Source organism: Podarcis gaigeae (assembly GCF_964106915.1).
Source record: "Podarcis gaigeae genome assembly, chromosome: 4".
Classification (NCBI taxonomy): domain Eukaryota; kingdom Metazoa; phylum Chordata; class Lepidosauria; order Squamata; family Lacertidae; genus Podarcis; species Podarcis gaigeae.
This window is the reverse complement of record NC_139677.1, coordinates 87,937,535-87,965,291: the sequence shown is the minus strand read 5'-3', so window position 1 is coordinate 87,965,291 and position 27,757 is coordinate 87,937,535. Positions and strand designations below refer to the sequence as shown.

The 27,757-nt window shown below is 45.3% G+C and overlaps 1 protein-coding gene across 1 annotated transcript; it reads right to left on the bottom strand.

Annotated features, from left to right (window-relative positions):
- Positions 1–143: 143 nt before the first annotated feature.
- TMEM123 (transmembrane protein 123) lies at positions 144–27,757 on the bottom strand. Its single transcript, XM_083737363.1, has 6 exons — positions 27,388–27,757; positions 16,462–16,518; positions 10,494–10,703; positions 8,765–8,918; positions 2,464–4,193; positions 144–2,408 (listed from the first exon to the last, which is right to left on the bottom strand). The coding sequence occupies exons 1-5, from the start codon at positions 27,740–27,742 to the stop codon at positions 4,169–4,171; spliced, it is 801 nt and encodes a 266-aa protein (XP_083593489.1). The 5' UTR covers positions 27,743–27,757; the 3' UTR covers positions 144–2,408; positions 2,464–4,168.

The window sequence follows — 27,757 nt, the reverse complement described above, 5'->3', positions numbered from 1 at the left end:
TGGAGGAGCGGGGAAGTGAACCCGGTTCACCAGATTATGAGTCTACTCTTAACCACTACACCACAGACAGGAATACAAACATGCTGAGAAGGTAGGCTTGGGAGTAACCTCCAAGATCCCTTAAAGCACTCAGATTGCAAACGAAAGTTTTCATTAACCTTTATCTACTGCAGGTAGGTGACAACAAGAAACCGTCAAATACAGAAACTGAGTATTTTTTACCAGCTGTTGCAAAATGTTGAATAAAGGCCCTCAAGTTTAATTGAATAAAGCAGTGGTTTTCCAACAGTGTGTCTCCCTTTCCTTCCCTTCCCTTCCCTCCCTCCTCCGATGCCCTCTTGCGTCTCTGCCTCCCAAAGGCTTGCACAGCTGTTTGTTGCAGCAACCCTGGCTACAAGCTCCCCAGGCAAATGGTGTCTCTAGGGCTGGCTAGGGGGTGCTTCCCAGGCCCCTGTGGGGCAGTGTGAGGAGGCACCTCTCTTTGGGGGGAGGGCAGCTCAGAGAGCAGGGGCGGCAGCTGCGGCTGCCCAGAGGACTCCCAAGGAGAGGGGAGAGGAGGCTGAAGGAACAATCCACAAGGGACGGTATTCGGAAAAGGGTGAGAGGCTGCCAGCTCTGCAGACAAGGGGGGACATAATTGGGCTTCTAAGGCTCAGAGAGCATTTCTCCCCAGGGCAGATGCAGAAAGAATGTAGTTGGTCAAGGGAGCCGTGGACTCAAAAATATTGAAAACCTCTGGAATAAATTTGGCAACTGTTTGGTAGAAAAAAGAATGTTGATTACAATTACTCAGAACAATTTGCATCCTTGTCACATCAGGAAAAAAAATGGGGGGTTGGAGCTTCATCTATCTGATTGTTTCATCTTTTTAAAAATAGATGGAAACCCAATCCCCAATCTTCTTGTTCAATGAACAGACTCCATCATTTTAACAGTAAGCACTATTGCATATTAAATATTAAACTTTTTTTGAGGGAAAGGGGGGAAGAGGATTACAAAAAAAACAACAACTCCCAGAAGCCTGTTGACAAACAGAAACCAGCTTCACACCACTTCTAAAATCTAGGAATTGCAATATGGGGATTGGGAATGGGAGATGTACTTCCTAGTTGCCAAGATTCTTCAGGATTCTTCAGCAAAGGGTTTTCTAAGTAACTCAAAGGCACTCCCACTTGCAATATTGAGATATGCTTACTGGAGGGATATTTGTCAATCATGAATATCCATCCCTTAGCAGTGGTTGTTTGGAACACCCTATGGGTACATGGAGTCTGGATGCATTCACAACAATCACCATTACACAATGCTTCTATATATAGTGCCAGCTGCTTCCCTTGGGAAGTGTTTGTTCAAAATTCACAGACTCGCCCATGGTAAGTATAGCATTGCTCGACAGCCTTTAGCTATTAACCAGCCCCATGATGCTTTCTTTTGCTGCTTATATATTGGAATATTGCAGTAGTTTCAATAATCTTCCACCGCAGATGTGGTGAAAAGCTAGTATGTCCTTTTCTGAGATGAAACAGATGCATCAATTGCCCCCCACCAACTTCAGAGAACTTTCGATATGCAATCAGAGACCATCAAAACAGTGGGCACATTAACAGCAAGCAAACAAACAAGTGCATTGGCTAATTACTCTTTGTGTTTGTTTGTTTTTTAAAAAAGAGAGATTTCAAAACAACTTAGGTATGAACTCCATTGCAATCTGTACAGTTAAAAAGGTAAAGGGACTCCTGACCATTAGGTCCAGTCATGGACCACTCTGGGGTTGAGGCGCTCATCTCGCTTCCAGGGAGGCAGCATACAGCTTCCAGGTCATGTGGCCAGCATGGCTAAGCTGCTTCTGGAGAACCAGAGCAGCGCACAGAAACGCCGTTTACCTTCCCACTGGTATCTAATTATCTTCCTAATTATCTACTTGCACTTTGAGGTGCTTCCGAACTGCTAGGTTGGCAGGAGCAGGGACCAAGCAACGGGAGCTCATCCCGTTGTGGGGATTCGAACCATCGACCTTCTGATCGGCAAGTCCTAGGCTCTGTGGTTTAACCCACAGTGCCACCGGCGTCCCATAATCTGTACAGTTACATCCATGCAAAAAGGGAGGGAAGTAGAAAAAGCCTTATGTGCACCTGATGTCGGAGTCATGAAGGCAAGAGAAAGTCTGCTGGCTACATTCACAAGCTTGGGAGGAAGTTTTGTGTCCTAACTAGGAGGAGGAGATATCCCCCCCTAACAACAACAAATGAAAGGAGTTTAAGCTTCCCTTCTCTCTGTGAACAGTGCATAATTTTTCTCAGTAGCAAGCAAGGCTGGAGACAGAGAACAGCTCTTTTTAGAGAGTTGAAATTACTTTGGTTTGCACGCTATGCTAAGCCATAGTTTGTGACAGCTTAATCGTCAATGTGCTTCCCAAACAACTTCTGCTTGTTCCTGAGGGTGCAGCATGTGGCACAACTAAGCCACAACATGGCTGGACATGTCATGCAAACCCAGATCGTGCTTCGATTGTTCCAAACACAATGTGAGTGAAAAGCTAGAAATAAACCCAGAACAAATATTGGCTTTCCCCCTTCTGTTTCACGGCTCGTGGTTTTAGGGATGGGCTACGGCTCAGTGGTACAGCATCTTGCTTTGCACACAGAAAAGTCCCAGGTCCAATCAGCAAGAATCGCGCCTCAGATTAACCTCATTGGCTACGATGCTGTCACTGCGCAAAACTAGAAGGTCCCAAGTCCAATGACTGGCATCTGCAGGAAGAGCTAGGAATGTCCCCCGTCGAGACTCTGGAGAGCCAGTCATTGTAAGACAACGCTGAGCTTAAGGCACCACAGGTCTGAAACAGCTTCCTATGAAGCACAGTCCTTGTTTGCGCAACACAAGCCATATTATGGCTTATTTATGGTAGCTGCTGGGGTCTGCGATGAAGCCACGGTTTAAAACAAACTGTGGCTTAGTGTGACAATGCAAACTAGTTCCTTGGAAGAGGAATTACGGCTCATGGACAAGCCTGCACTCCCTCCTTTTGCATCTGGTAAATGTTACGCTATGAAATAAAAAAAAAAGAACAGAGGCAAGAGCAGGAAAAGAAATATATATTGTGTACGCCACACAAAGCTTCTCTCAAAACAGTGATTCGTCCTTTAAAAAACACCCCCAGAATGTATTCAAGTTTAAATAATCCCCAGTGGAAGCTTTCTTATGAATCTGCCTTTCTTCTCAACGACATTTAACTGACACAAGCCTGAATTCAAGCAATGAACAAGTCAAGGAATTGTATATATCAGGCAGGCCGGCAACATGGATTCCAGTGTCCCACACAGCCAATTCATATGACACAGTGTACTGAACCTGATAATATTTCACCACACACGGAACCAGCGGAGCAATTATTCCGGTGTACCTTGCCAAACACGTCTTTGCTTTTGTGGTGCAAGGTTGCACTGAAAATTAACTGGAATTATATACCTCCAACCCAGCGGGGACTAGCACATAAACGATGCATCATTATAAAAAAACACACACAAGGTAAATGAAAGAAAGCAAACAATTCTTCTGCCCAAATGCAAAAACCCTTTCACGCACCCTTGTACATGCTAAAAGTAGAAAAATATTTTCCTCAAAAATTCAAGGCACATGCAACGTCAGATCATTAACAAAAACACTTTTCTCCCTGCCCAAACAACCTCATTCCACAAATTGAAGAAGAGCAACGTGAAAAAGGTTGCTTTTGGATTCACCTGCCATCTTGAAAACAAGAAGCTTGGTTTATTTGCTGAACAGAAGGACAATGTAACTTTAAGAGTGGTAGACATAAGCATGTTCACAGCATTGTGTTCTGTTGTGGAGCCCACATCCCCTGATTTTCAGCGTGTAATGGCTAAGAAGTCGCAACTTTTAACTAAGCTCATGTCTTCAGTCCCCACGTAGGGACCAATTGTGTAGACGGTCCTCAGAACTCTCCAGTGAAGGCACTTTGAAATTTCCAGCATCCTTGTGGAATCTGGGTCCCCCATAATTTTACAGAAAGGTACACCCCCCAAAAAAGCAATTAAGCACCCAGTGTAGGCCCTGGACAGTTTAAGGCTTGTTTTCCATAGGGGGAAGAGATTGCTTCTAAAAGCAGGAACAGGAGTGGGGTTTCATCTTTGTCTTCTGAGCGAAGGCTTTAAATTATGGCATCGTGTTCGTCACTGGAAAAAAGAAGACAACATTATTAAATTTACACTGAGGAAGCATCACTCCATATATTGTGTGTAGCAGACCTTCTTAGTATATGGCTTACTTGTGGTGTTCTGGCTTTTTGTTTTTCATTGTTTTTATTTTTTTTAAAAAATATATTTTTATTTTTTTTCAATTTTTCAAACATACATCCAATACAGTGGTACCTCGGGTTAAGTACTTAATTCGTTCCGAAGGTGTGTACTTAACCTGAAACTGTTCTTAACCTGAAGCACTACTTTAGCTAATGGGGCCTCCTGCAGCCGCCGCACCGCCGGAGCATGATTTCTGTTCTCATCCTGAAGCAAAGTTCTTAAACTGAAGTACTATTTCTGGGTTAATGGAGTCTGTAACCTGAAGTGTATGTAACCTGAAGCATATGTAACCCTGAGGTACCACTGTACAAATATCCCATTTGGCTTCCCTCCCCCGACTTTTGTGGTTCCTTCGGTTATACTTTTCTTACTGCATCTCCTCAATAGTCCAATTTTCATTTATTCTCTCACTATTTCTTAGTCAATCGTTTTAACTATGAGTTTTAAGATGATTCTATTTGTACACAATAATTTTCCAAACAGTTTACACAATCCCCCCGTTCTTTATTAAAAGTTGTTTCTTCCTGGTTTCCGATTCTTCCAGCGCATTTTTGACATTTCAGAATAGTCCATTAGTTTCATCTGCTACTCTTCCTTGGCTGGAATGTTTTCCATGGTTTTTAACTGGTTTTAACTGTTTAGGGAAGCTTTTAATGTTTAATAGGTTATTGTATTTTGGAAGCCACCCAGAGTGGCTGAGGAAACCCAGCCAGATGGGCAGGGTATAAATAAAAAAATTATTATTATTATTATTATTATTATTATTATTATTATTATTATTATTTCAGTGTTAGTTGCTTACACTGTGACTAAAAATGTCATAAATAGGAATATACTCAAGTTACCTGGGGTATCTGTGACATCTAAGCAGTGAAGTCTTTTTTATGACAGTCTTTCTCAATGCGGTGATTGCCAGATGTTTCGGCCTAAAACACCCATCAGCCTCAGCGGATGTAGTTGTAGTCCAAAACATCTGGAAGGAACTCCCTTGGGGAAGGCCACCTTATGGGTTCGAGCCACAGCCCATGGTGAGTGACCACTGTTCAGCAGTGTGCACTGTACAGCTGGCCCCAAGCCTTATTCTCTAGCATTTTCACATAAAAAGATCCAGTAGCAGGGAATCCCAGAGGTTTACCAATGGACTAATTATGTGATCTGGTATAAGGCAGCTGCTCATGTTTCTCAAGCCAAGACAGCTAGAGATAATGTTGCACTGTGAAGTGAAAAAGCAGGAAGTCACTGACCGATCAATGATGCTCAAGCCTGTAGGAAGGGAAGAGACTACCAACAGAGATCGAACCCAATTCATGGGTTCCCTCTCTTACAAAATTGGGTGGGGAAGGGGAGAGCAGCAGAATAGGCCCCCTGCGTCACAGTACTGTGTGCAGCCTTGTTGGTGGTGTCCCCACCAAGGTCTCCCTGGTTGGTGCCAACCCATGACAGGGCCTTTTTAGTGGTAGCCCCCTGCTTGTGGAATGAGCTCCCTAGCAAGGTGAGTCTGTCTACATCATTATTAACCTTTAGGAGGAATTTGAATTTCAGTTTACCCAGGCATTTGACAGCAGAAAAACACCGTCCCTGGCAAGTGGATGGAAGAATGTTTATAACTTCTTTTAGAATGTTTTTGCCTTGTTTTTTTTCTCTCAATATTTTGTCTGTCTGATGCCCTGGGCTCCTTAGAGAGGAAGGGTGCGATATAAATTCAATAAATAAATACTGCCATGTGTGGTTCTTCCCTCTGTCCACATACCCTCCACAATCCTTGGTATTTTCCTACTTAATATGGGGGCAGAAGTAGCGAACACATGAGGGATTTTTAAGCATTAATTTTTTAAAAATGGGGGGGGGAGTGGATGACAGAGCCAGCTACGTTAACAAGGAAAACATGTCAGTGATATATACATGCACAAGCATGTCGGAAAGATCTTGCACACAGGCGTACAAATGTGCATGAATGAACTGGCAAAACACAGCTTGATAACTATAGCACATCAAAGCTAAGTGCAAGGAAACCTCTGGATGGTTGAGATTAGATGGACCCCCCCACTACTGAAGGCTAAGCCTGCCTTGGGCTGAGCATTCCATGCGAAAATGGGAGTCCGGAACTGCAAATAAACAAATGCAAAGATAAAACAGGCTGCGCTCGCTGAGAAGGAATGGCAATGTCCGGCATGCCAATTCTTCTTCCTTTGTCCCAAAGAGAGTTGCCTTGGGAGCAAAGATCCAATTCTCCCCAGAAGAACGAGGAGGAGGTGTGCCCGGGACATGGCTTTGCACATTTTGAAGCAAGTGGAATAACACACCTAAGTAACTAAAGGTGTGGGGAATCGTTGGCCCTCCAGATGTTGCTGAACTTCCCATCATCCCTGGCAGTATACCTGAAGGAGCGTCTCCACCCCCATCGTTCTGCCCGGACGCTGAGGTCCAGAGCCGAAAGCCTTCTGGAGGTTCCCTCATTGCGGGAAGCAAAGCTACAGGGAACCAGGCAGAGGGCCTTCTCGGTAGTGGCTCCCACCTTGTGGAACCCCCCCCCATCAGATATCAAAGAGATAAACAACTACCTAACATTTAGAAGACAACTGAAGGCAGCCCTGTTCAGAGTTGTAGTTCAGAAACACCTGGGCATAAGATGAACTTGTTGGTCCATCTAGTATGTCAGAGATCAGGCTTCCTCAAACTCAGCCCTCCTGATGTTTTTGGCCTACAACTCCCATGATCCCTAGCTAGCAGGACCTGTGGTCAGGGATGATGGGAATTGTAGTCTAAAAAACATCTGGAGGGCTAAGTTTGAGGAAGCCTGTCATAGATGACCCTTGGGTCCTTTCCAACTCTTATGATTCTGTGACATCCTGTTCTCAGTGGCCAACCAGTTGTATGGGGCAAACCTGCCAGCAGGACACGAGTGCAGAAGTACTCTTTTGTGTGGTTTCCAGCAAACTGGTATTCAGAAGTATGCAGCCTCTGACCTGAGAGGCTGAGTATAGCCACCATGGCTATATTGTTGTTGTTGTTGTTGTTATTCTGATTGGGTTACCTCGGCACTTCTGGGTGGCTTCCAACAAAATATCAAAAACGCCATGAAACATCAACCCTTAAAAACTTCCCTGAACAGGTCTTCTAAAAGTCAAATAGTTTCCTATCTCATTGACAACTGATGGCAGAGTGTTCCTACAGGGTGGGTGCCACTACCGAGAAGACCCTCGGAGCTGGACCTCAGTGTCTGGGCAGAATGATGGGGGTGAAGATGCTCCATCAGGCATACTGGGCTGAGGCCGTTTAGAGCTTTAAAGATCAGCACCAACACTTTGAATTGTGCTTGGAAACATACTGGGAGACATTGTTATAGGTGTTTAGTGTTTAGGACCTGTGTTATATGGTCCCGGAGGTTGCTCCCAGTCTGGCCTCCAAGAACTTATGCAAGAAATCTGGAGGGCCGAAAGTTCCCCACATCCAATCTAAAGAGCTCATTAACACACTCCTCAACGTTCAGAGTCCGGCAGCACTGCTGAGGAGTTTAGCTTTGTTCAAGGGCTAACGCAAGAAGCGATTCTGAACCAAGATGGGACTACGTGCACATTCGTAAGGTGGGTTTTTTTTATGAACAGCAGGGAGGGACGGAAGTTTATCGCTGATAAGCAGCAGAAGCTAAGAGGGCAGCAAGGTGACTGAGGGAGTTCAAAAGAGGGGATGTCACAGAGAGCCTGGCCTCTCCCGATGCCGAGAAAAATCAAAGGAAGGCATCAAACGAGGCAAGCAAGCAAACAAACAAAAAAAGGGCTTTCATGGTTAGACAGGAGCACAAAGCAACGTGGCGTTCGTGCCGGTCTTGCCTAAAACAGGGACAAAAACTGCAGCATGGATGAAAACACAGACAGGCATTTGGGTCACTAGAGCATTTGTTCCTGCGCTGCATTAAACGTGTGAAGATTGTGAGCCCAGTCCAAGGGGACGCCGGGAGGGTGAATCTGCAGTCAGAGGCAGTATAATGCCATTTTGGGGGCCCAGGAGTTCTGCAAAAATGTCGCAGGAGGATACTAGCACAGCACTGCCAGGGCACACACAATGGGCTGCATTCAACTAACTACAATTTGGAGTAGACCCACGGACCTTAAGTCCTGCCCATTAACTCCAGTGGGTCTACTCTGAGTAGGAGCAGCACCGAATACACCTTATGCTTTGGATGCTCACAGGCTATGAATGCAGAGTGTTGCCTTGCACCGTGCCAGACAATTTAGATCCATTTAGATCCGTTCGTGGGCAATGACTCCCCAAGGTTTCATACATGGAGGTGGCCAGGGATCGAACCTGAGGCCTCTTAAGTTTGTTTGTTTTGTTGGAACTTATTAGTCACAAAAAAAGTGAACTCAAAGCCATTTACAATGCAATACAAAAATTAAAACCAACATAATCTAGGTCAGCAAAGAAACACCCCACTGACTTCTACATACATGGTTCGGTACTGGACGCCCCGTTTCGCGTGGTACGTCCTACATCCGATGTAGCCAACCGCAAGAAGTCCCAGCGTCAAGACGATGCCGCCAATGAAGCTGCCTGCGCTGAACCCCGAGGATGAGACTTGAGCCGCTGCACCTTTGGGAGTGACTGAAAGAAGACACACAACCAACCGACATGCTTATTATACGAGGTGCATTCCCCAAAGTTTTATGCCCCAGAAAGGTTGGACGATAGTCATGACATACACTTATGGCGCCAGGGCACCACTTCACACCGTCATGGCTTCCCCCAAAGGATTCTGGGAAGTGTAGTTTGTGAAGCATGCTGGGAGTTGTTACAGAGCAACAATTCCCATAATTCCCTGTGAAGAGAGATGGTTTGTTGAACTATTCTAGGAATCTCAACCAAAACACCCTCCTTTTAAGAGATAGTCCTGCCCTTTGGAGCAACGGAGAACAAGTCTTGGTCCTCTTCGGTGTGATGGTACTTCAGGTGGTATCATGTCCCCCACTCCACCCCGGTCCTCATCTTCTCAGTCTAAACATGCTGCTCCTTCAACCCCCCTCATAAAGGAAAAGTAAAGGGACCCCTGACAGTTAAGTCCAGTCGCGGAAGACTCTGGGGTTGTGGCGCTCATCTCGCTTTACTGGCCGAGGGAGCCGGCGTTTGTCCACAGACAGCTTCCGGGTCATGTGGCCAGCATGACTAAGCCACTTCTGGCAAACCAGAGCAGCACACAGAAATGCCGTTTACCTTCCCGCCGGAGCAGTACCTATTTATCTACTTGAACTTTGATGTGTTTTCGAACTGCTAGGTTGGCAGGAGCTGGGAACGAACAACGGGATCTTACCCCGTTGCGGGGATTCGAACTGCCGACCTTCTGATCGGCAAGCCCTAGGCTCTGTGGTTTAGACCACAGCGCCACCCGCGTCCCTTCAACCCCCCTCATGAGACCACTTTTATATAGCATCTTCACTGCCTTCCTATAAGCCTGTTCAGATTTGCCTGTATCATTCTTAAAGTGTGGCATCCAGAACCAATTACAGTATCCATGACAATGTCTGATCAGTTTAGAATGAAGTCTATCGGTTTGCATGACTTCTTTTACTGCAGTCAAATCACACCACTGACTGGCTACAGTCCTAAGAGCTTTATGACATGTCTTCACCCCTGCTTTTAATCTTGTCTTTATCTTTTTTTCCACCTCTCTTTTTCTGAGGGGCTTAAAACTGATGAGCAACTCAGAAGACGGCCTGAATGAACCTTCGTACCTTATTGCTCACAACCAACTCGCAACCTAGCCCTGCGTACCTGAAAGAGCGTCTCCAACCCCACAATTCAACCTGGACACTGAGGTCCAGCTCCGACGGCCTTCAGGCCGTTCCCTCACTGCGAGAAGTGAGGTTACAGGGAACCAGGCAGAGGGCCTTCTCGGTAGTGGCGCCTGCCCTGTGGAACGCCCTCCCATTAGACGCCAAGGAAACAAACAACTACCTGACTTTTAGAAGACATCTGAAGGCAGCCCTGTTTGATGTTTAATCGTGTTTTTATATATGCTGGAAGCCACTCAGAGTGGCTGGGGCAACACAGTCAGATGGGCGGGGTACACATAATAAAAATATTACTATTATGATGGAACAATTCCATGGAGGATAAGTCTACCGAGGGCTACTAGTTTCCAGGATCTTTTCCTTTCCTACTGGACCGTAGCTGCAGATCAACACATACCTGTCACAGAAGGTAAAGTAGCCTTGGAAGTCGCTGTGGTCACACTAGGAGACACAGGTTTCACTGTGGTGGGCTTTGCGGTTGTTTTATTTTCAGGGTGGGCACTGGTGCTTATGTTGGTGCCGACTGTGGTGGCAGCAGCAGTCGGGCTCGTTGCGTTTGTCACATTGTGGGCAGGAGTGGTAGTGTTCAGTTTAAGAACACCTGCGGACATGGCAAAACAGTAGGTTTTTGTTTTGTTTTCTTAGTTTTTTTATTATTAAATTTTAGTAATACAGAAAAAGAAACACACCCTATTGGTGCAAAGACATACAAAAATAAGGCTACTATTTATATATACATAAATCCTTCCCACCCCCTTATCTTCCCACCACCACTCCCTTTGACCCCCCTCCACAACATCTCGACTTCCTTATCTTACACATTCAATACTATCATTGCAATTTTTAAATTTTCATCTCATGATGACATTCCTAATTAATAATTTCTACTTTACTCCTTTAATCTAGGCACATCAACATATTCTTTCTTGAACGGTGTTTGTCCATATATTCTTCAAAACATTGCCATTCTAGTCTGAGTTTTTGGCTTGTCTGTCTTATGTATGCAGTTAGCTTTGCCATTTCTATAAATTGACTTAATTTGTATAGCCGGTCTTCTTTTGTGGGTATTACTTCGCTCTTCCATTTACTGGCATATAGTATCCTGGCGGTGACTGTAGCATGTAAGAAATTTCCTTTCTTTTACAGCGGTATGTCTTTTCCCAATAAGCCTAATAAATATGCCTCTGGTTTCCTTTGTAAGTAGAGTTGTACCTTGGGTTGCAGATGCTTCAGGTTACAGACTCTGCTAACCCAGAAATAGTACCTCGGGTTAAGCACTTTGCTTCAGGATGAGAACAGAAATCACGTGGCGGCGGCACGGCAATCCCCATTAGCTAAAGTGGTACCTCAGGTTAAGAACAGTTTCAGGTTAAGAACGGACCTCCAGAACGAATTAAGTTCTTAACCCGAGGTACCACTGTATGTTTTAAACATTTTTTTGAGTTCTTCATAATAATAATAATAATAATAATAATAATAATAATAATAATAATAATAATATCTTTATTGTCATTGCCCCCTCTCAGGGACAACGAAATTACTTGGCTGCTCCATCCACCCAGATAGGGCACTCCTTCATGAATCATACCCCAGTAGGTCTTGGTTTTTTCACAGTTCCACCAGATATGGAACAATGTTCCTTCGATTTTTCCACATTTCCAGCATAAATTAGACAAATTTAAGGCAAAACAGTAGTTTTATGACTACCCAGTAGCCAATGTTAAAAAGAGACTGCATGGGACTCGATTTAAGCAATAATTCATTATTTTTTTTTAATTCTGCAGGAATTTATTATTATTTATTCAATTTGTCTACTGCTCTACTGGGGGCCAACTTGTATAAAATATTGGGGGATCAGAGCTGCAAAACTGGTCACATGATGCGATGCACGCACACCATTTGAATACAGAACAATTGTGCTGGCTGGAGCTGATGGGATCCAATAGATTGATCCACCATAATACTCATGTTGTGTATTTAGAGACTGCACTCCACATTTTGACCTTCCCCAATCTCACCCCCCCCCCAATGGCATTTTGCATATCAAACTGTTGATTACCACTTAGCAAGGACTCAATGAAGATAAAGCATCAGATGTCAACCAGAACTTGTGAAACGGCATTCCATTCCTTGTTTTAACCTTGGAGAGCCAGGCTGAGCCTTTGGGAAGGAGACCCACAAACACCTCCCCCATCCCTCTCTGCTGCAGCTGAAAATTTTCATCAAGGGGAAGAAGATGGATTGCATCAATGCTCCCAGAGCAGGGAATCAAATTCACACCAAGTATGCATTCCTTAGTGATGTGTTTTGAATAGCAGGTAGAAAATAGCACAGCAGCTTGAACAAAGGTATGCGCTGGCTGTTACACTAAAAAGCAGCCTTGGTGAATGTTGATTGATTCCTGGTAATTATCCACATTTTGGGAGGATACTGAGAAAATTCAGTGGATTCTCAGGAATTTCCAAGTATCTTTTGCCGATCCTCAAATTTCTTTATTTTTGCTATTATTTACATCAGAGGTGGGGAACCTGGAACTCAAGGCTCTATCTATCTGACCCTTAGGGCTAGGCTGATGAAAAACAAAACAAAACATTTGTTGCCCCCCTGGCATGTGACCACCGGGGTTGTTCAGGGCTCATGTGCCTAACAACACAAATACTGAATTAGATTTTAATTGTTTTGGTTAAGTTTTCTGTCAAGATGGCTACTGTTTGTATGTTCGTTGCTATATTTCAGATAATGTACCTTTAAATTTCCTGTAATTCTATATGATTCACTGCACCTGTTGAGAGCCATTATAATGCCACTCGGGTTTTGCCAACAGCATCAGCTTACTACACTTTTTAGTGATAGCTGATCCATGGCCATTTTATGCACCTTTGGGGACTATTAATTTGGTATGTATTTATTATTGGTTGGTTAACACGCAGGCCTGCCATTTCTTTCACTGGCCTGTGTTTGACTGTAAAGGTTTTCATTTCATATTATTGCTAGGTGATGAAGATTTATCACTAAAACAGTTCATTATCCTGGAAGAACTGTACTGTCTGCTGCACCCATCATCTCACATTTGTAGAATATTGACTGTGGAAAGGTATTCTGCCTCCATTTCAGTGATCTCTGACAGTGACTTACCACTCCTACCATTCCTGTTCATGGAACGTTTATTTGATTCTTATTCGTTTGTGACTCCATGAACATATTATATGTCTTCTGTTTGTGAATTTTGAAACAGTATAGCGTTATAAAAATATTGTCAGTATCTTATTAGCCGATGTGATGCTTGTTGTTGTTCTTCAGTGTGTTCGGTTTTGCAACACAGGGCACTTTCTTTGGTGCCTAACAACACAAGCCTGAACAAATTATTGCATACCAAGCCGAGTTCAGTACAGTGGTACCTCTGGTTAAGAATTTAATTTGTTCTGGAGGTTCGTTCTTAACCTGAAGCACCACTTTAGCTAATGGGGCCTCCCGCCGCTGCACAATTTCTCTTCTCATCCTGAAGCAAAGTTCTTAACCTGAGGTACTATTTCTGGGTTAGCGGAGCCTGTAACCTGAAGCGCCTATAACCCGAGCTACCACTGTAGCCATGTTTTAGTGAGGGGGAAAGGCCTGTTTTCAAACGAGAAGCTAACAGGCCTGTTGCAGAAACTGCTCTGAGGCATTTTGAAGCAAACCTTTAAAAAGGAAGTACTTCAGCAACCTGCAAGCTGAGGTTTCTCAAGTGAAACTGCACACATCCTCAAACAAGTCTCATCCCATCCATCTCTCGCGTTGTACAAGAGTGCGCTTAATGACACCCCCCCCATGCAAAAGACAGTGTTAATTAAGGCTTGCTAGCCATCGGGCTCTTTCACTGATGTACTCACCTTGCAGCAATTAGGAAGCGGTGTTCCTTTGCGAAGCATGCGTGAAATATAGGAACACATCAGATACATGGGGCAGACATGGAAAGCAAAACTCTCCAGAAAAAGGATGGCCTTCACTAACATCGAAATGTGCTCTCTTTTGGGGGGGGGGGTCAAAACGTATTTTATTTCACGCAGCACTTTCAATGCTCGTGTTAAACCCGCAACAAGTCACGGGTCAATGTAGATGCTTGAAGCTCCTCAAATAGGTGTGAGAACATTTCACAGATAGACTCATCGATGCTCTTCACCTATCACAGGCAATGTTTGTGTTTGTGCATAGGGAAGGAAGTGGAACCACAGTTTCTGCCCCTCCCTCACTACTTTTATTTATTTTATTTATATCCCAGCTTTTCTCCAAAGAGCACAAAGGTGGTATACGTTGTTCTCTCCCTTGATCAATTAACCCCCCAAACAACCCTGTGAGGTAAGTTAGGCTGAGAGTCACTGACTGGCCGAAAGTCGTCCAATGGCTGAATGGGGATTTGAACCCGGATCTCCCAGGTCCTAGTCTGACATCTGAACCACTACACCACACTGGGTCTCCAAAACAGATGTGCCAGAAATGCAGTTTGAACCCAACCCTCCATCTGGAGACCTGAACACCCAGCACTGTGATGGGAAGGCCTCTGTGATCTGCCTTGAGTCTGGTGAATTTCTCCATTCAGCCCTCGTGACACATTCAGAGCAACTCATAAAAGAGCCTGAGCATGTACAGAGTGCTTGTGTGTAGGCTCTGTTTGTACAATTTTGGAATTTGCAGAGTCAAGCATCCACAGTTGCACAGAGGTTCCTTCACAGGTTAAGGCTGCCTCTTGGTTCCCTCTTGGAACATGTGCAAAGTTCTGAGATAAAAATATCAACATTTAGCAAGCGCGCACACAAACACACAGCCTTGAGGAATGGGGCTGTGGGTAAAATTAAGCTCAATACTTTTCAATTGCCAAGCTCGTTTTGCAAATACAACGCCTGAACTTCAATCACATAATAAAACATCAAGGTTTACAAAAGCAGCAAAATTAACCCAAACTGGAATTAAGCAACAACACCGAAGACAAAAGTAGCATCAGAGCGTTCAAAAAGGAGAGAGAACAAATAATAGAATATAGAAAAGAAAGCATTTCACAAATAAAAGGCAACTTTTGCTTTTTGCCAGTGAAAGGCATAGGAACGATGACTTGCGCCACATCTTGCCTTAACTCGCACATGGCAACATGCCCAGCTGTGGTTTCTCTGAAGCAGGTACTTAATCTATGATGAAACATTCAAAAGCTGGGTTGTTACGAGTTGGGGGGGGTTCCCTCCCCCCTTTTCGTTTTTTTGGCCCCCAGTACCTTTGTTCTAGGTCCAAACACAGAAACGGGAGATAGATGTTTGGAACCAACAACTCCAAAATAAACGTTTCTCAAAAGTCAGCAGAATATTTAAAAACGAACCAACCAATCAAGCCTACAACTTTAGATCAGGGTCATGGATTTGAGTCCCCAACTGGGAGAAATTTTCCTGCATTCCAGGGGGTTGGAATAGATGATCCTGATAGTCACTTCTAACTCTATGATTCATGGGGGTGGGGTGAGAAAGAAAATAACTTTTAAAAAGTTCTTCTGAATAACAATAAGGTCGTTGGAGTGCCATGTGCGGATTTCATTGGGTGCTGGGCACACAGGGAACTCAGTTATTATTAACTTGTATGTATTTGGGCTTTAGATACAGGAATGCATATAATTAGAACGTTTTCAATGTTCTTAATGTTTATATTTCTAATTGCATTATTTTATTATTCTTTTGGTTTGCCGCCTTGGGCTTCTTTGGAAGGCAGGATAGGATAGGATAGGATAAGATAAGATAAATAAAGCTTAAAATACAACTGCAGATGTCACTCCAGAATATAACAACACACCATTATTTCAGGCATGCACTTTAAACCTTCATGGCTTCCTCCAAGGGATTCTGGGAGATGTAGTTTGTGAGGGGCGCTGAGAGATGTTAAGAGACCCCCATCCCCCGAGCTGCAATTCCCAGAGTGGTTTAATGATCAATCTCAGAGGAAACTCTGGAAATTGTAGCCCTGTGAGCCAGATATCTGCATCCCAAGGCTCTTGCCATAGGGTTGCCCCCTAAATGGAATAGCTTGCAAGGGTGCTTTATTGGAATTGCAACCTTAAGACTCTCAGCCAAATAATAATAATAATAATAAATCTGACCGGCCCAATGTGTTAAAAGTATATCAGTCATTCCTGAGCAGCAACTCCAACAAGAATGTCCTTGACTTCTTCAACACAATCCAATTTCCCATTGCCAGTTATGCAATTTCTCAGAACAGAGAGGCAACCCCCCTGCCACAAGCCATTTGGATAAGCAAATCATTTGCCTTGGATTTGGGGGCCACATATGCAAGTGCTTTCATCTTAGTAAAGCAGAAGGGGAAAAAAAGATTAAGTAGAGACCTACTTGTTATTGAACTTGAATGGGGAGCTGCGGAGGTCACGTTCGGTCCTGCAGCAGTCACTGAAACAAACACACATAACATAGTGATAAATACATTTGCATTATTTTACCCTTCAATGCCCCATGTCTGAGAGGTTGGCAGAACCCATCCACCTATCAAAGTTGCCAGCCAGAGGTGGGAGAAGCTAGGATTCAAAGTGTTGGTGCTGACCTTTAAAGCCCTAAATGGCCTCGGCCCAGTAGACCTGAAGGAGTGTCTCCACCCCCATCGTTCTGCCCAGACACTGAGGTCCCGCTCTGAGGGCCTTCTGGCGGTTCCCTCACTGAGAGAAGTGAGGTTACAGGGAACCAGGCAGAGGGCCTTCTCAGTAGTGGTGCCAGCCCTCCCATCAGATGTCAAGGAAATAAACAACTATCTGATTTTTGAAGGCATCTGAAGGCAGCCCTGTTTAGGGAAGTTCTTAATGGTTGATGTTTTATCGTGTTTTTGATATTTTGTTGGGAGCTGTTGGGTAAGGGCCAGCCTGTCTCTCTGGTCTGCGTGCCGCTCCTGAAATCCATCATTCTTCTTCCCCGATGAGATTCTGTGACTCATGTCCAGAGACACTGAGCACACGTTAGCAGAGAAACAACATCAGCAGAAGCCAGGCCTGAGGTGTGAGCACTAAGCTAGTTTATTTACATATACAAATCAGGACAAAGGAAAACATGGCTCCTCTCCTTGCTCTTGGAGGAAAGAAGGAAACAAAAGCAATACAGAACGGAACTTCCGCTCACAAGACTCCGACAATCAGTGCTGGATTGTAAAACAAAGACATGTAATTAAAACAATCCCACACGTCTGCACAACGGGGGAATGGAATGCCAACAGGAGCCACCCAGAATGGCTGGGGAAGTCCGGCCAGATTAGGGGGGGGGGGTATAAGTAATAAAATTTTATCATCATCATCATAATCAGATCTAGGTTGCCAGCTGTATCCACATCCTTGGCCCTGATCTTGCTCAACCCCATGCTAAACACAAGAATCTTGCAACTACAAGTACTATGGTGAAAGGCTCATAAAGCTTGGGATATTCACGACAATTTCCAGGAGCTTGGATTTGGCAACTTTAACACAATGAACCGAACCGGTCCGAAAAAACATCTTTACGCCTCCAGCCTAGGTCTTAACGCTCTGAGATTTTGTACATACACTGAAGCAGAATGTCCACTGTGTCATATGTAATGTCTTGTGACAGTTAAGTTATCGTGTGATGGGATCTGTCATGCCCATGAAGAGGAGTTTCTTTGGAAATGTATGCTCGATGACTATCCTGTTTGATGGGCCTTTCACCAGAGCAATGCAATCTTACACACACTTAAGATCCCATTGACCCCGGTGGAATCTATCTGGGGCTACGTTGAGTGAGGCCCAGTTCAGACATCACATCATTTATCATCCTTTATCGGAAAAAGCCTTGCGTCTTTGTGCTTTCTCCCCATTAACCATGGGCCCCACACTTTCCTTTGAGAAGATATTGTGGTTTGCTGAACTGTTGTCAGTGACATCCGAATCAGGAAACGGATCAGATTTAGATTTCTTACCCTTGTTGGAGATGGGGAGCCTGTGCCCCTCCAGATGTTGTTTTGGACTACAACTCCCATCTTCCTTGACTACTGGCTGTGCTGGCTGGTGTTCATAGGACTCCAGCCACCTCTGCAGGAGGTCTACCTGTTCCCCAACTTAAACCACCGTTTCCCTGTTTGGTTGCCACTGGAAACGTTGGCTGAACAAACCACAATATCCTCCCTAAAGCCAGGAACACGAGGGGAAGGGCAGAGCACATAGACATTTCACCCCCAGTATCTCTCTCCCAACGCTCTTAGGAACAGAGGGCAAGGAAGGGGTGCCTGGGCAACCTCCAGAGATCAGCTTTGGGATAAACACAGCAGAATGCAGATCTGAACGTAGGCAGTCTGTTCTCCTGGACTGCTTGCTAAAAGCTTCTGCAACTCACGCTAGGTGTGCGGTAAGTGGATTGTCATGCCCTGCCCTCAAAAAATGACTAAGCGGAAAAAGGAAGAGATGCAGATTAGATAAAGGCTATATGCAGAGCATGTATAAGGAGAGAGGGCAAAATACTGCAGTTAGGAACCGGCACTCTGCTAAACACAGGTTCCTATGCCGGCTGGGACACTGGGAAAGCAACAGCATCCCTCTTCCCCATGCCAGGAGAGGGGAACATGCTGTTTTCCCCAAAGAAGTTGGTAAAAAAAAAGAAATGAGGGTTTGGAGATGGGGGGTAAGTCTGAGAAAAGAGCGAAATGAGAAAACCTGGTCACCTTTTGTAAGGTATATGAAGCAGAAAACTGCCTTCTCATTGCCAAGAATTTTAAAAAATGAGACATGTCATCATGTCTCGGTCCTGTATACCTGAAGGAGCGTCTCCACCCGCATTGTTCTGCCCGGACACTGAGATCCAGTGCTGAGGGCCTTCTGGCGGTTCCCTCATTGAGAGAAGTGAGGTTACAGGGAACCAGACAGAGGGCCTTCTCGGTAGTGGAGCCCACCCTGTGGAACACCCTCCCTTCAGATGTGAAGGAAATAAGCAGCTATCCTATCTTTAAAAGACATCTGAAGGCAGCCCTGTTCAGGGAAGTTTTTAATATTTAATGCTGTACTGTTTTTAACACTTGATTGGAAGCCACCCAGAGTGGCTGGGGAAACTCAGCCAGATGGGCGGGGTATAAATAATAAATTATTATTATTATTATTATTATTATTATTATTATTATTATTATTATTATTAGTGTAGATGTGTATATGTTAGAGTCGCCATATTTCAAAAAGTGAAAATCTGCACACAAAGGGTATTGAGCTATTTTTAAGGAATCTTGCCAAAATCTAAGCTTCCGACATATGTGTGCGCGCACACACACACACACACACACACACATATATGTGCTTTATGGGGAGCTGGCTTCAGGCACCAGCACCATTGCCAAACCAACTGTGTGTTGCAAAGGTGTCTTCAAACATGACACGAAGGCTGGCAACATCAGCTCTGCCATGTGTCAACCCCTTGCAGAAAACTACAGTGCTAGGAGACACATAGTCAAGTTTTGTGTGTATAGCAGTGACCAGAGGATGAATGACCTCCGGGAAGAACGCAGAGAGAAGAAACACCATGGTGCATCTGCAGCAGCACAACTGGACACCTTCATATTCCCCGGCTGTAACAAAACATGTCTCTCCTGCACTGATCTCCACAGCCACAGCAGGCACTAAACTCTCCAATGGTTTGACTTTACCCCCAAAGGCACACTCCTCCATTGTCTCCTGAGACAGATGGTTGCCATCATATATATGAGAATGGGATGATACTATAAATTATACAGCATGGGTAGGCAAACTAAGTCCTGGGGGCCAGATCTGGCCCAACTGCCTTCACAATCCGGCCTGTGGGACGGTCTGGGAATCAATGTTTTTTTACATGAGTAGAATGTGTCCTTTTATTTAAAATGCATCTCTGGGTTATTAGTGGGGCATAAGAATTTGTTCATTTCCCCCCTTCAAAATATAGTCCAGCCCCCCACAAGGTCTGAGGGACAGTGGACCAGCCCCCTGCTGAAAAGGTTTGCTGACCCCTGTTATAAAGGGTTGCAGCCTAAGTTATAAAAGCGATTTGCTTATAGTGATGTGTTTATTTATACCAATTCTTAAATGAAAAAGTTAGAACTGTGACCAGTTTCATACTATATGTGAATTTTATAAGTGTATGCATATTAGTATCTGTTTGTATGTTTATGACAACACAAAATAAAAAAGTAAATAGAAATTAGGAATGCTGGCTTTCTCGAGAAGAGGTTCAGTGTCGTTAATCATTCTGATGATTCATTCAACTGGTACTTTCCCAAACACAGAAACTACACCTGTTGCTTTTCTCCACCTGTTAAAGGTACAAAAAGCCTGCCCTCCTTTTTAAGTTCTGAAGTGTCTGTCGACACTAGGAATCTGGGGCACCGTCTTGTTTCCATACCCACAGAATAAGGTGCACGTCTTGCCCTCATGATGTTTGTGTCTATATTTTGGAGATGTGGATCAAGGGTCCAACCTATGCCGCAGGGCACAGTGAAATTGCAGGCTGGTATGCTCCATATCTAACCCACCCCTTTCAAATACGTCTAAGATTCTCTAGGCATTTTTGGTAATACTCATGGCATGCAGAAAATCTCTCCGCCACCCCATCACTTTCCCCCTTGCTCTCCCCCCCCCCACTCAGGAATCTCCAAAATTAAAATTGCTCTCCTGGCTTCTAGCCCTCCTTCTAAGGTATAATATGTATTTTTTCCCCCTTAAAGAAAACTTTACCTAGGTACCTGGGACACCTGTGAAATGACTGTAGGGTTGCCCAGAGACAAGTTAAGCAGGTCCCACTCAACCTACCACTGCAAAATCACCTTGGGAGAAGCTGCAAGGTTTAAAGCAAGCATAGGCAAACTCGGCCCTCCAGATGTTTTGGGACTACAATTCCCATCATTCCTGACCACTGTACTGTTAGCTAGGGATGATGGGAGTTGTAGTCCCAAAACATCTGGAGGGCCGAGTTTGCCTATGCCTAGTTTAAAGCAAAGAGGGGCAAAGCTTAATTTCAAAATACAGTGGAATCTCAGTTTTTGAGCATCTCAGAAGCCGAACGTTTCAGAAGCCAACCACTGAAAACCCGGAAGTTTTCGAAAGCGCCCTGAAAGTCAAACGGCTTCCACTGCAAGTTTTTCTTTTTTCCCCCTCAATGGATTTTGCCAGCTGCCCATTGCTCCTCGGTTTTTGAATGTTTCACAAGTCGAACGGTCTTCCAGAACAGATTATGTTTGAAAACCAAGTTTCCACCGTAGTGTTTTTGGAAGAGGAGAGGGAGTAAGTTACACCCCGGGAAAACTGGTTTTAAGAGGGGTTTAAAAATGCAATGAACAATGTTTTCCAAAATAATCTGCAGTGTAAATCTTCCATTTCCTCCTAAGGCTGTTTGCTGCAATTGTTTCCCCTGCTGCTATTCTAACGCTTTCTATGCCTATGCGGTGAGCAAGACCACCTCGCAATGCTACCCAATTCGATTTGGCTACCTGCTGTTGTGTCTGAGCACAGACAAAACCAGTTCAGAGCACTATTAATACTTCCGGCACTGGCTGCATGAGAGATCCTACTCAATCAGGGATCATTATTCTCCCCTACCAGTCAAGGATACCCATGCAGAGTGAGAGCCGTGCTTCCGAAAGAGGCAAACTTTTCCATCTTCTTTCGCAGCAATTCGGGGAGTTACCCAAAGGGACGCCTTTCTTACAGTGATGAAAAAATTCACGAGATATCCCCCTTTGGCTTAGCCCTGCTAACAATGTTTCTGCAGTTCACTGAAGTGGTGAACGCATGGTTTTTATCAATGCTTTTCAAGCTATCTGATGTGCTGGAGTGGGATTTCCCCCACCCAATGGGCCAGGAACCAGTACCAAATTTGGTCCTTGAAGCATCCCACCCAACCTGTAGTGAAGACATTGAGGACCAGCACTGGTCCATGGATGACACTGTTTCACAATATGTAAGAATAGCCACACTGATGGATCTGTTGGTTCCTATACAGATGCTGCTCTCTGGCACACAAGCTTGAGAAAGATTGTTGGAACAGTAAACTAAAATACATGGGGAGGGTGGAAAAGGAGTAGAAAGACAGAGGGAAGTATATCAGGAGCCAAGCATAACATTGGATTTATCGTTGTGGTTTTCAAAAGTTCTAGCAAAAACTTGCAAGCTGTGTTTAAATTGTCTGTTTACCTCTTGTCAACTGGGTTTCCAAACGAAATCTGCAAATCCCCAAACCTTTCTGGTAGATGTTACAGGAAATGCAACCACATAAAATGGCTGATGCACATCCATTTCGTTCCGTCTACTTCACCTCGTTTACCTTGTGTCACGATGTTCTGCACTTGCCTGCATATGAGGCTCACATTATCTGCTGATTTTGGGGGTGGGTAAGATACAACAGGCCACATTGTCCCCAGTGAGATGAGTTCCATTAAACACCACCTAGACTTGCAGTGGCCGTTTACAACCCACTTCAGGCCGGGCCTTGAGATGAGCTCAAAGGGTCATAAATTCTTTTTAGATACAGGAAGGCAAGTTATGTTTATTACTAGCAAGTTCTCCCCCTTTTCACAAATGAATCCTGAGTCAGTGTTAGAAACTCAGATATAAAAACTAGGCGCCAAATGGCTCCTTCAACCAGGGTTGCTGTTGCCAAAACAGAATGCCTAGTTGCCATTTTGGAGCCAGACAGCTCAAAAGCTGTATTTTTCAATAGGACTTTTTGGTTCCTGTAATGAATTCCGATTGTGCAGATAAAATATCACTGTTAGAATTCTACAGGATGAGTTGCTACTACCGTATTTTGCGCTCTATAAGACGCACCAGACCACAAGACGCACCTAGTTTTTCGAGGAGGAAAACAAGAAAAAAAATATTCTGAATCTCAGAAGCCAGAACAGCAAGAGGGATCGCTGCGCAGTGAAAGCAGCAATCCCTCTTGCTGTTCTGGCTTCTGGGATAGCTGCGCAGTCTGCATTCACTCCATAAGACGCACACACATTTCCCCTTACTTTTTAGGAGGGAAAAAGTGAGTCTTATAGAGCAAAAAATATGGTATGTGAAAACAGTCCAGATTCAAGGATCCTCAGGCACTACCCTGACACCCAGCTATCTTCACTTGGTTGCAAGTGGCCAATAGCCAGGTGCAAACTGCGCCTGGCAAATTTCGAAAACTGCCCGAGATGCTGCAGAAGCTGCATCTATTTCAGAGCAACTGTGCTACCTCCCCCTCAGCTGCTAGATATTTCACAGCACATTAAATTTAGCACAGTTCCCTTCAGGCTTCTCAAGGGTCAAGGAAGACTGATTTACAACCCAGAAAGAGATAATGTAATCTTGAACTATCTTCTTAGCCAAATATTTTCTACCTAGGTCTTTTCCAAGGTCAGGCCAGCTGTTCCATCAGCTCTATCTGTGTGGGGCTAATTCATCCGAGTCTTATATAGCAGGAAGTTCACTGAAATCATCCAGAAGAACTACGTCAGTTGCCCCCAGTGTTTCAGAAATCCATTTGGCTTCAACCAGAAGTTGAGCCTTTAGTGCCACTGGTCCCATGCTGTGGAACACTCTTGCAGCACACATCTGGCAGGTACCCTACCTTTTGATCTCCAGGCATCTCTTCAAGATGTATTTTTTTTATGTCAACAGGCCAATTCAGCGGCTTAAACTTTCAAGAGGAGCCAGCCATTTTTAATGCATATCCTGCATTGCTTCTAATGGTTTAATTGTATATCTTTTGAAGGGTTTTAGGGGAAGAGGAGTACATGTGGTGGGGGGCATGTTATGCTCCTTCTGGGGTCCCCTACCCTGCACTCAGCTCTCACCTGTGGCTCACAGAAGCTGTCAGCATGAGACAGTGGACACACTCCAGGAACGGCTTTGACTGGCTGGCTAAACCAGGTGAGGGGTAGCCGACTGGTCTCAAACCCTTGGTGAGGGACTTCCCCTGCATGCAAAGACAGCTCTGGTGAATTGAGCTGACAAGACCAATAGTGGCCCCAGGAAGGTGGTTTATGCACTTGCTGTAGAGGGAAGTGAGGGGCAGATGGGGCTCATCAACCTGGGAAGGTAGCCCATGCAGGAGAAGGAAAACCCTGATCCTCAACTTCTGCTGCCTTGTGAAGTATCTTCAGGAGAAGAAAAGGCCAAGGAGAAAAGCCCTACGCAAATCTGGAGTAGAGTCCCTAAGACGGTTGGAGGGTTCCTTGTACGCCTCCTTCCGGCAACTCCTCCAGCCAAGCTGGTACCGAACGCATTGCTCTGCTTTCCTTTGGACCACATCAGTGAGGCCGAGAGAGGGGTCTTGCCGTCTGGCCAGCCCAGAAACTCCATACACACTGCCCAAGCTTGTGCCCCAGAGAGGTCCCTTCGGTGCTGCTAATGCAGTCGTTTAATTTCACCTCCGGAGGCGGACTCCACTCTCTCTCAAGACAGATGGATGCCAACAGTCTCTCTTGCAATTTTTGTTGTATACCGGCCAGATATATGAGGAGCAGTCTCTAAACATTTTTCATACATCAACACACTTCTATATTCTCAGGGGCTCTTCTACCCTCCAGGCACTAATCTGGGGACCAAATGACCCAATGTCCTTGTGGATACTCAGACTTGTTGGCACCATCAGTCTGACAGGTTTTACAGGAATGGAGCACATGCCCCCTGACTGTGTGGGGTCACCGACCGGGGTGCTAAGCACCAACTGCGGTTCCTCCAAGTTCCCCTAAAGACACGAAGGCAGTGGACCTTTGCCTTCTTCCTCCAACGCAAGTGAGAGTGCAACACAGAACTGTGTTCTCATGTCATGCTAAATTTAAACCATGGTACACTGCAACATGTATGACCTGCAGCAAAACCAAGGTTTGGTACCCCCCTCCATCCTCTTCTGCATCTGGGAGAAGGACTTTGAAAAATTAACTTTTGGTTTTGCCCAAACCAGGAACCATGGTTAACAATACCTATGGCTCGTTAAAGGAAGCCAGCTCCGTAACCTATGGCTTAAAGTTGGTTTAACAATTAACAGCAGTCGGTTTCAAAACAAGACCATTTTAAATCATAGCTTATGAAGCTGGATTCTTTAAACCAGGCATAAGCAAACTTGGCCCTCCTGATGTTTTGGGACTACAACTCCCACCATCCCTAGCTAACAGGACCAGTGGTCAGGGATGATGGGAGTTGTAGTCCCAAAACATCTGGAGGGCCGAGTTTGCCTATGCCTGGTTTAAACTAATCATGGCTGGTGTTAGTCATGGATGAAGCAGGAAGCCATGGTTGACTGAAAACAAGAGTAGAGCTTCCTCCATAAATACAGTGGCACCTCTGGTTACATACTTAATTTGTTCCGGAGGTCCATTCTTAACCTGAAACTGTTCTTAACCTGAAGCACCACTTTAGCTAATGGGGCCTCCTGCTGCTGCCGCGCCACTGCGATTTCTGTTCTCATCCTGAAGCAAAGTTCTTAACCTGAGGTAATATTCCTGGGTTAGCAGTCTAACCTGAAGTGTATGTAACCCAAGGTACCACTGTAATGTTAATACTAATTATTGCCCCTAAAAGTAGACCCTGTCAATAAGATTTAGTAGCTCAAGCTATTCCAAACTTCGGCAACCTGGTGCCCTTCAGTCCAGATGTTTTCAATCACAGCTCTCATCAGCCAGGCTGTGCTGGAGGAGCCTGATGGAAGTTGTAGTTAAAAACATCTGGCGGGCACAGGTGGGCAAAAGCTGCTCTAGAAAGCAACACTTGCCCTTTGTTGGCAAATAAATGAGAGAACAGAGTTTTGATTGGTGAGATTCTTATCTTAGCAAACATGTCTTAAGATCTGCAGCCTTACTTGGAAGGGTTTACTTCCAAGCCAATGTTTTGCCTCAGCATGTCAGTCTTTTGTTTACATGCTCTTGCCTTTGCTATGATTTCGCACAGATCACGAAGTGCTTGCAGTTTACACTTCATCCCCCAAGAGCCTCCCAAGGGCTAGAAATGAAACGACCCTCTTTCTTTTGGTAGCAACAACAAGACCATGCTGTTTTTTACTCACGGAACTCCAATAAAGCCACACAGATGGATACAAACCTCAGTGACCTCAATCCTCCCTGAACCTATTTTCCAACAAGAAGCAAACTGCTTGCATGGTGGTAGGTCAATTTCTGGCTGCGTTCACACGAAGGTCCCTTTGCCGTGCAATAAAGGATGTAGGAATGGGATGGAAGAAAGGTGTCCCAGTTCTATCTGCTCTGAAAACATGAAACAGCATCTAAGACCCATTGCTCCATCTGGTCTGCCACTGTCTATTATGACAGGCAGGGATTTGGGGACCAACCTAGACAGCATCTTAAAAAGCAGAGACATCACCTTGCCGACAAAGGTCCGTATAGTAAAAGCTATGGTTTTCTCAGTAGTGATGTATGGAAGTGAAAGCTGGACCATAAAGAAGGCTGATCGCCGAAGAATTGATGCTTTTGAATTATGGTGCTGGAGGAGACTCTTGAGAGTCCCATGGACTGCAAGAAGATCAAACCTCTCCATTCTGAAGGAAATCAGCCCTGAGCGCTCACTGGAAGGACAGATCCTGAAGCTGAGGCTCCAATACTTTGGCCACCTCATGAGAAGAGAAGACTCCCTGGAAAAACCCTGATGTTGGGAAAGATGGAGGGCACAAGGAGAAGGGGACGACAGAGGACGAGATGGTTGGATAGTGTTCTTGAAGCTACCAGCATGAGTCTGACCAAACTGCGGGAGGCAGTGGAAGACAGGAGTGCCTGGTGTGCTCTGGTCCATGGGGTCACGAAGAGTCGGACACGACTAAACAACAACCAGACTTGCTATTCCCTCCGCTTTTTTTTTCTTTTTAAAAGAAAAAGATTTGGTTTGGAACCGCGCTTTAACTGAACCGGGGACCTTCTCCCTGCAAAAATTAAAATAAACCACGTGCACTTCCTTTTCTGCGGTCGGCTGTGCAACCTCGACGGCGCGCACAACACACACACACACACGAGAGATACCCCGAGGTCTCCAAATAACTTTCACGGTTAAGAAAGCGTGGGCTTTTCAAAACTGGCGACCCCACTTCTTGAGCTGAGCCGCCTCTGCGGCGGGATGGGGAGGGGGGGGCATTACAAAAATCCGTGCAAGTTCCCGCTTGCAACAGAGAGGGAAATGAGCAAACCTCCTTCGGACGCATCCCTTTCCGAAAAGCAGAGGGCGTGGGAGGGGACCTGATCCGTGGAGAGGAGCGAAGGCAACTTTCCCTTTTTCTTTCTCGCTCGCAGCGGGGGGTCTTCCCCGCCCTCGCAGAAGAAGAAAAAAGGCGACTTACCCGACAGGGCGGCAAAGCAGACGGGCAGCAGCGCGGCCACCAGCAGCTTCTTCATGGCGGCCTCGTGGAGAGGGAAGGGAGAGCGAGGAGCACAAGGTCGACGAACAGGAGGCGATCGCAGGCGCTGCTCTCCGACCCCACGCGGCTCTGCTCCTGCCCCTGTTGCTGCGAGGAGCCGCGGGGCTCTCTTCCCACGTGATGGGCTAGGAGGAGGCTGGGCGGCGGATGCGGGCCTGGGCGGGGAGCCCGGAGTGGCGCGCCATTGGCCTTTTGTCTCCGGCGCGCCCCGCCTGGAGAGGGAGAGCCTGGCCACTTGCAGCGCCGAGCGCGAGCAAGCGGGAGGGAATCGTAGCATTTGGGCGGGGCCTCG

Coding starts and splice junctions, on each gene's coding strand:
- TMEM123 (XM_083737363.1), bottom strand. CDS start 27,742: ATGCTACGATTCCCTCCCGCTTGCTCGCGCTCGGCGCTGCAAGTGGCC. Junction 16,519..27,387: donor CTGCTTTGCCGCCCTGTCGG/GTAAGTCGCCTT, acceptor TGTTTGTTTCAG/TGACTGCTGCAGGACCGAAC. Junction 8,919..10,493: donor ACCTTCTGTGACAGGTATGT/GTTGATCTGCAG, acceptor GTCTTCTTTCAG/TCACTCCCAAAGGTGCAGCG.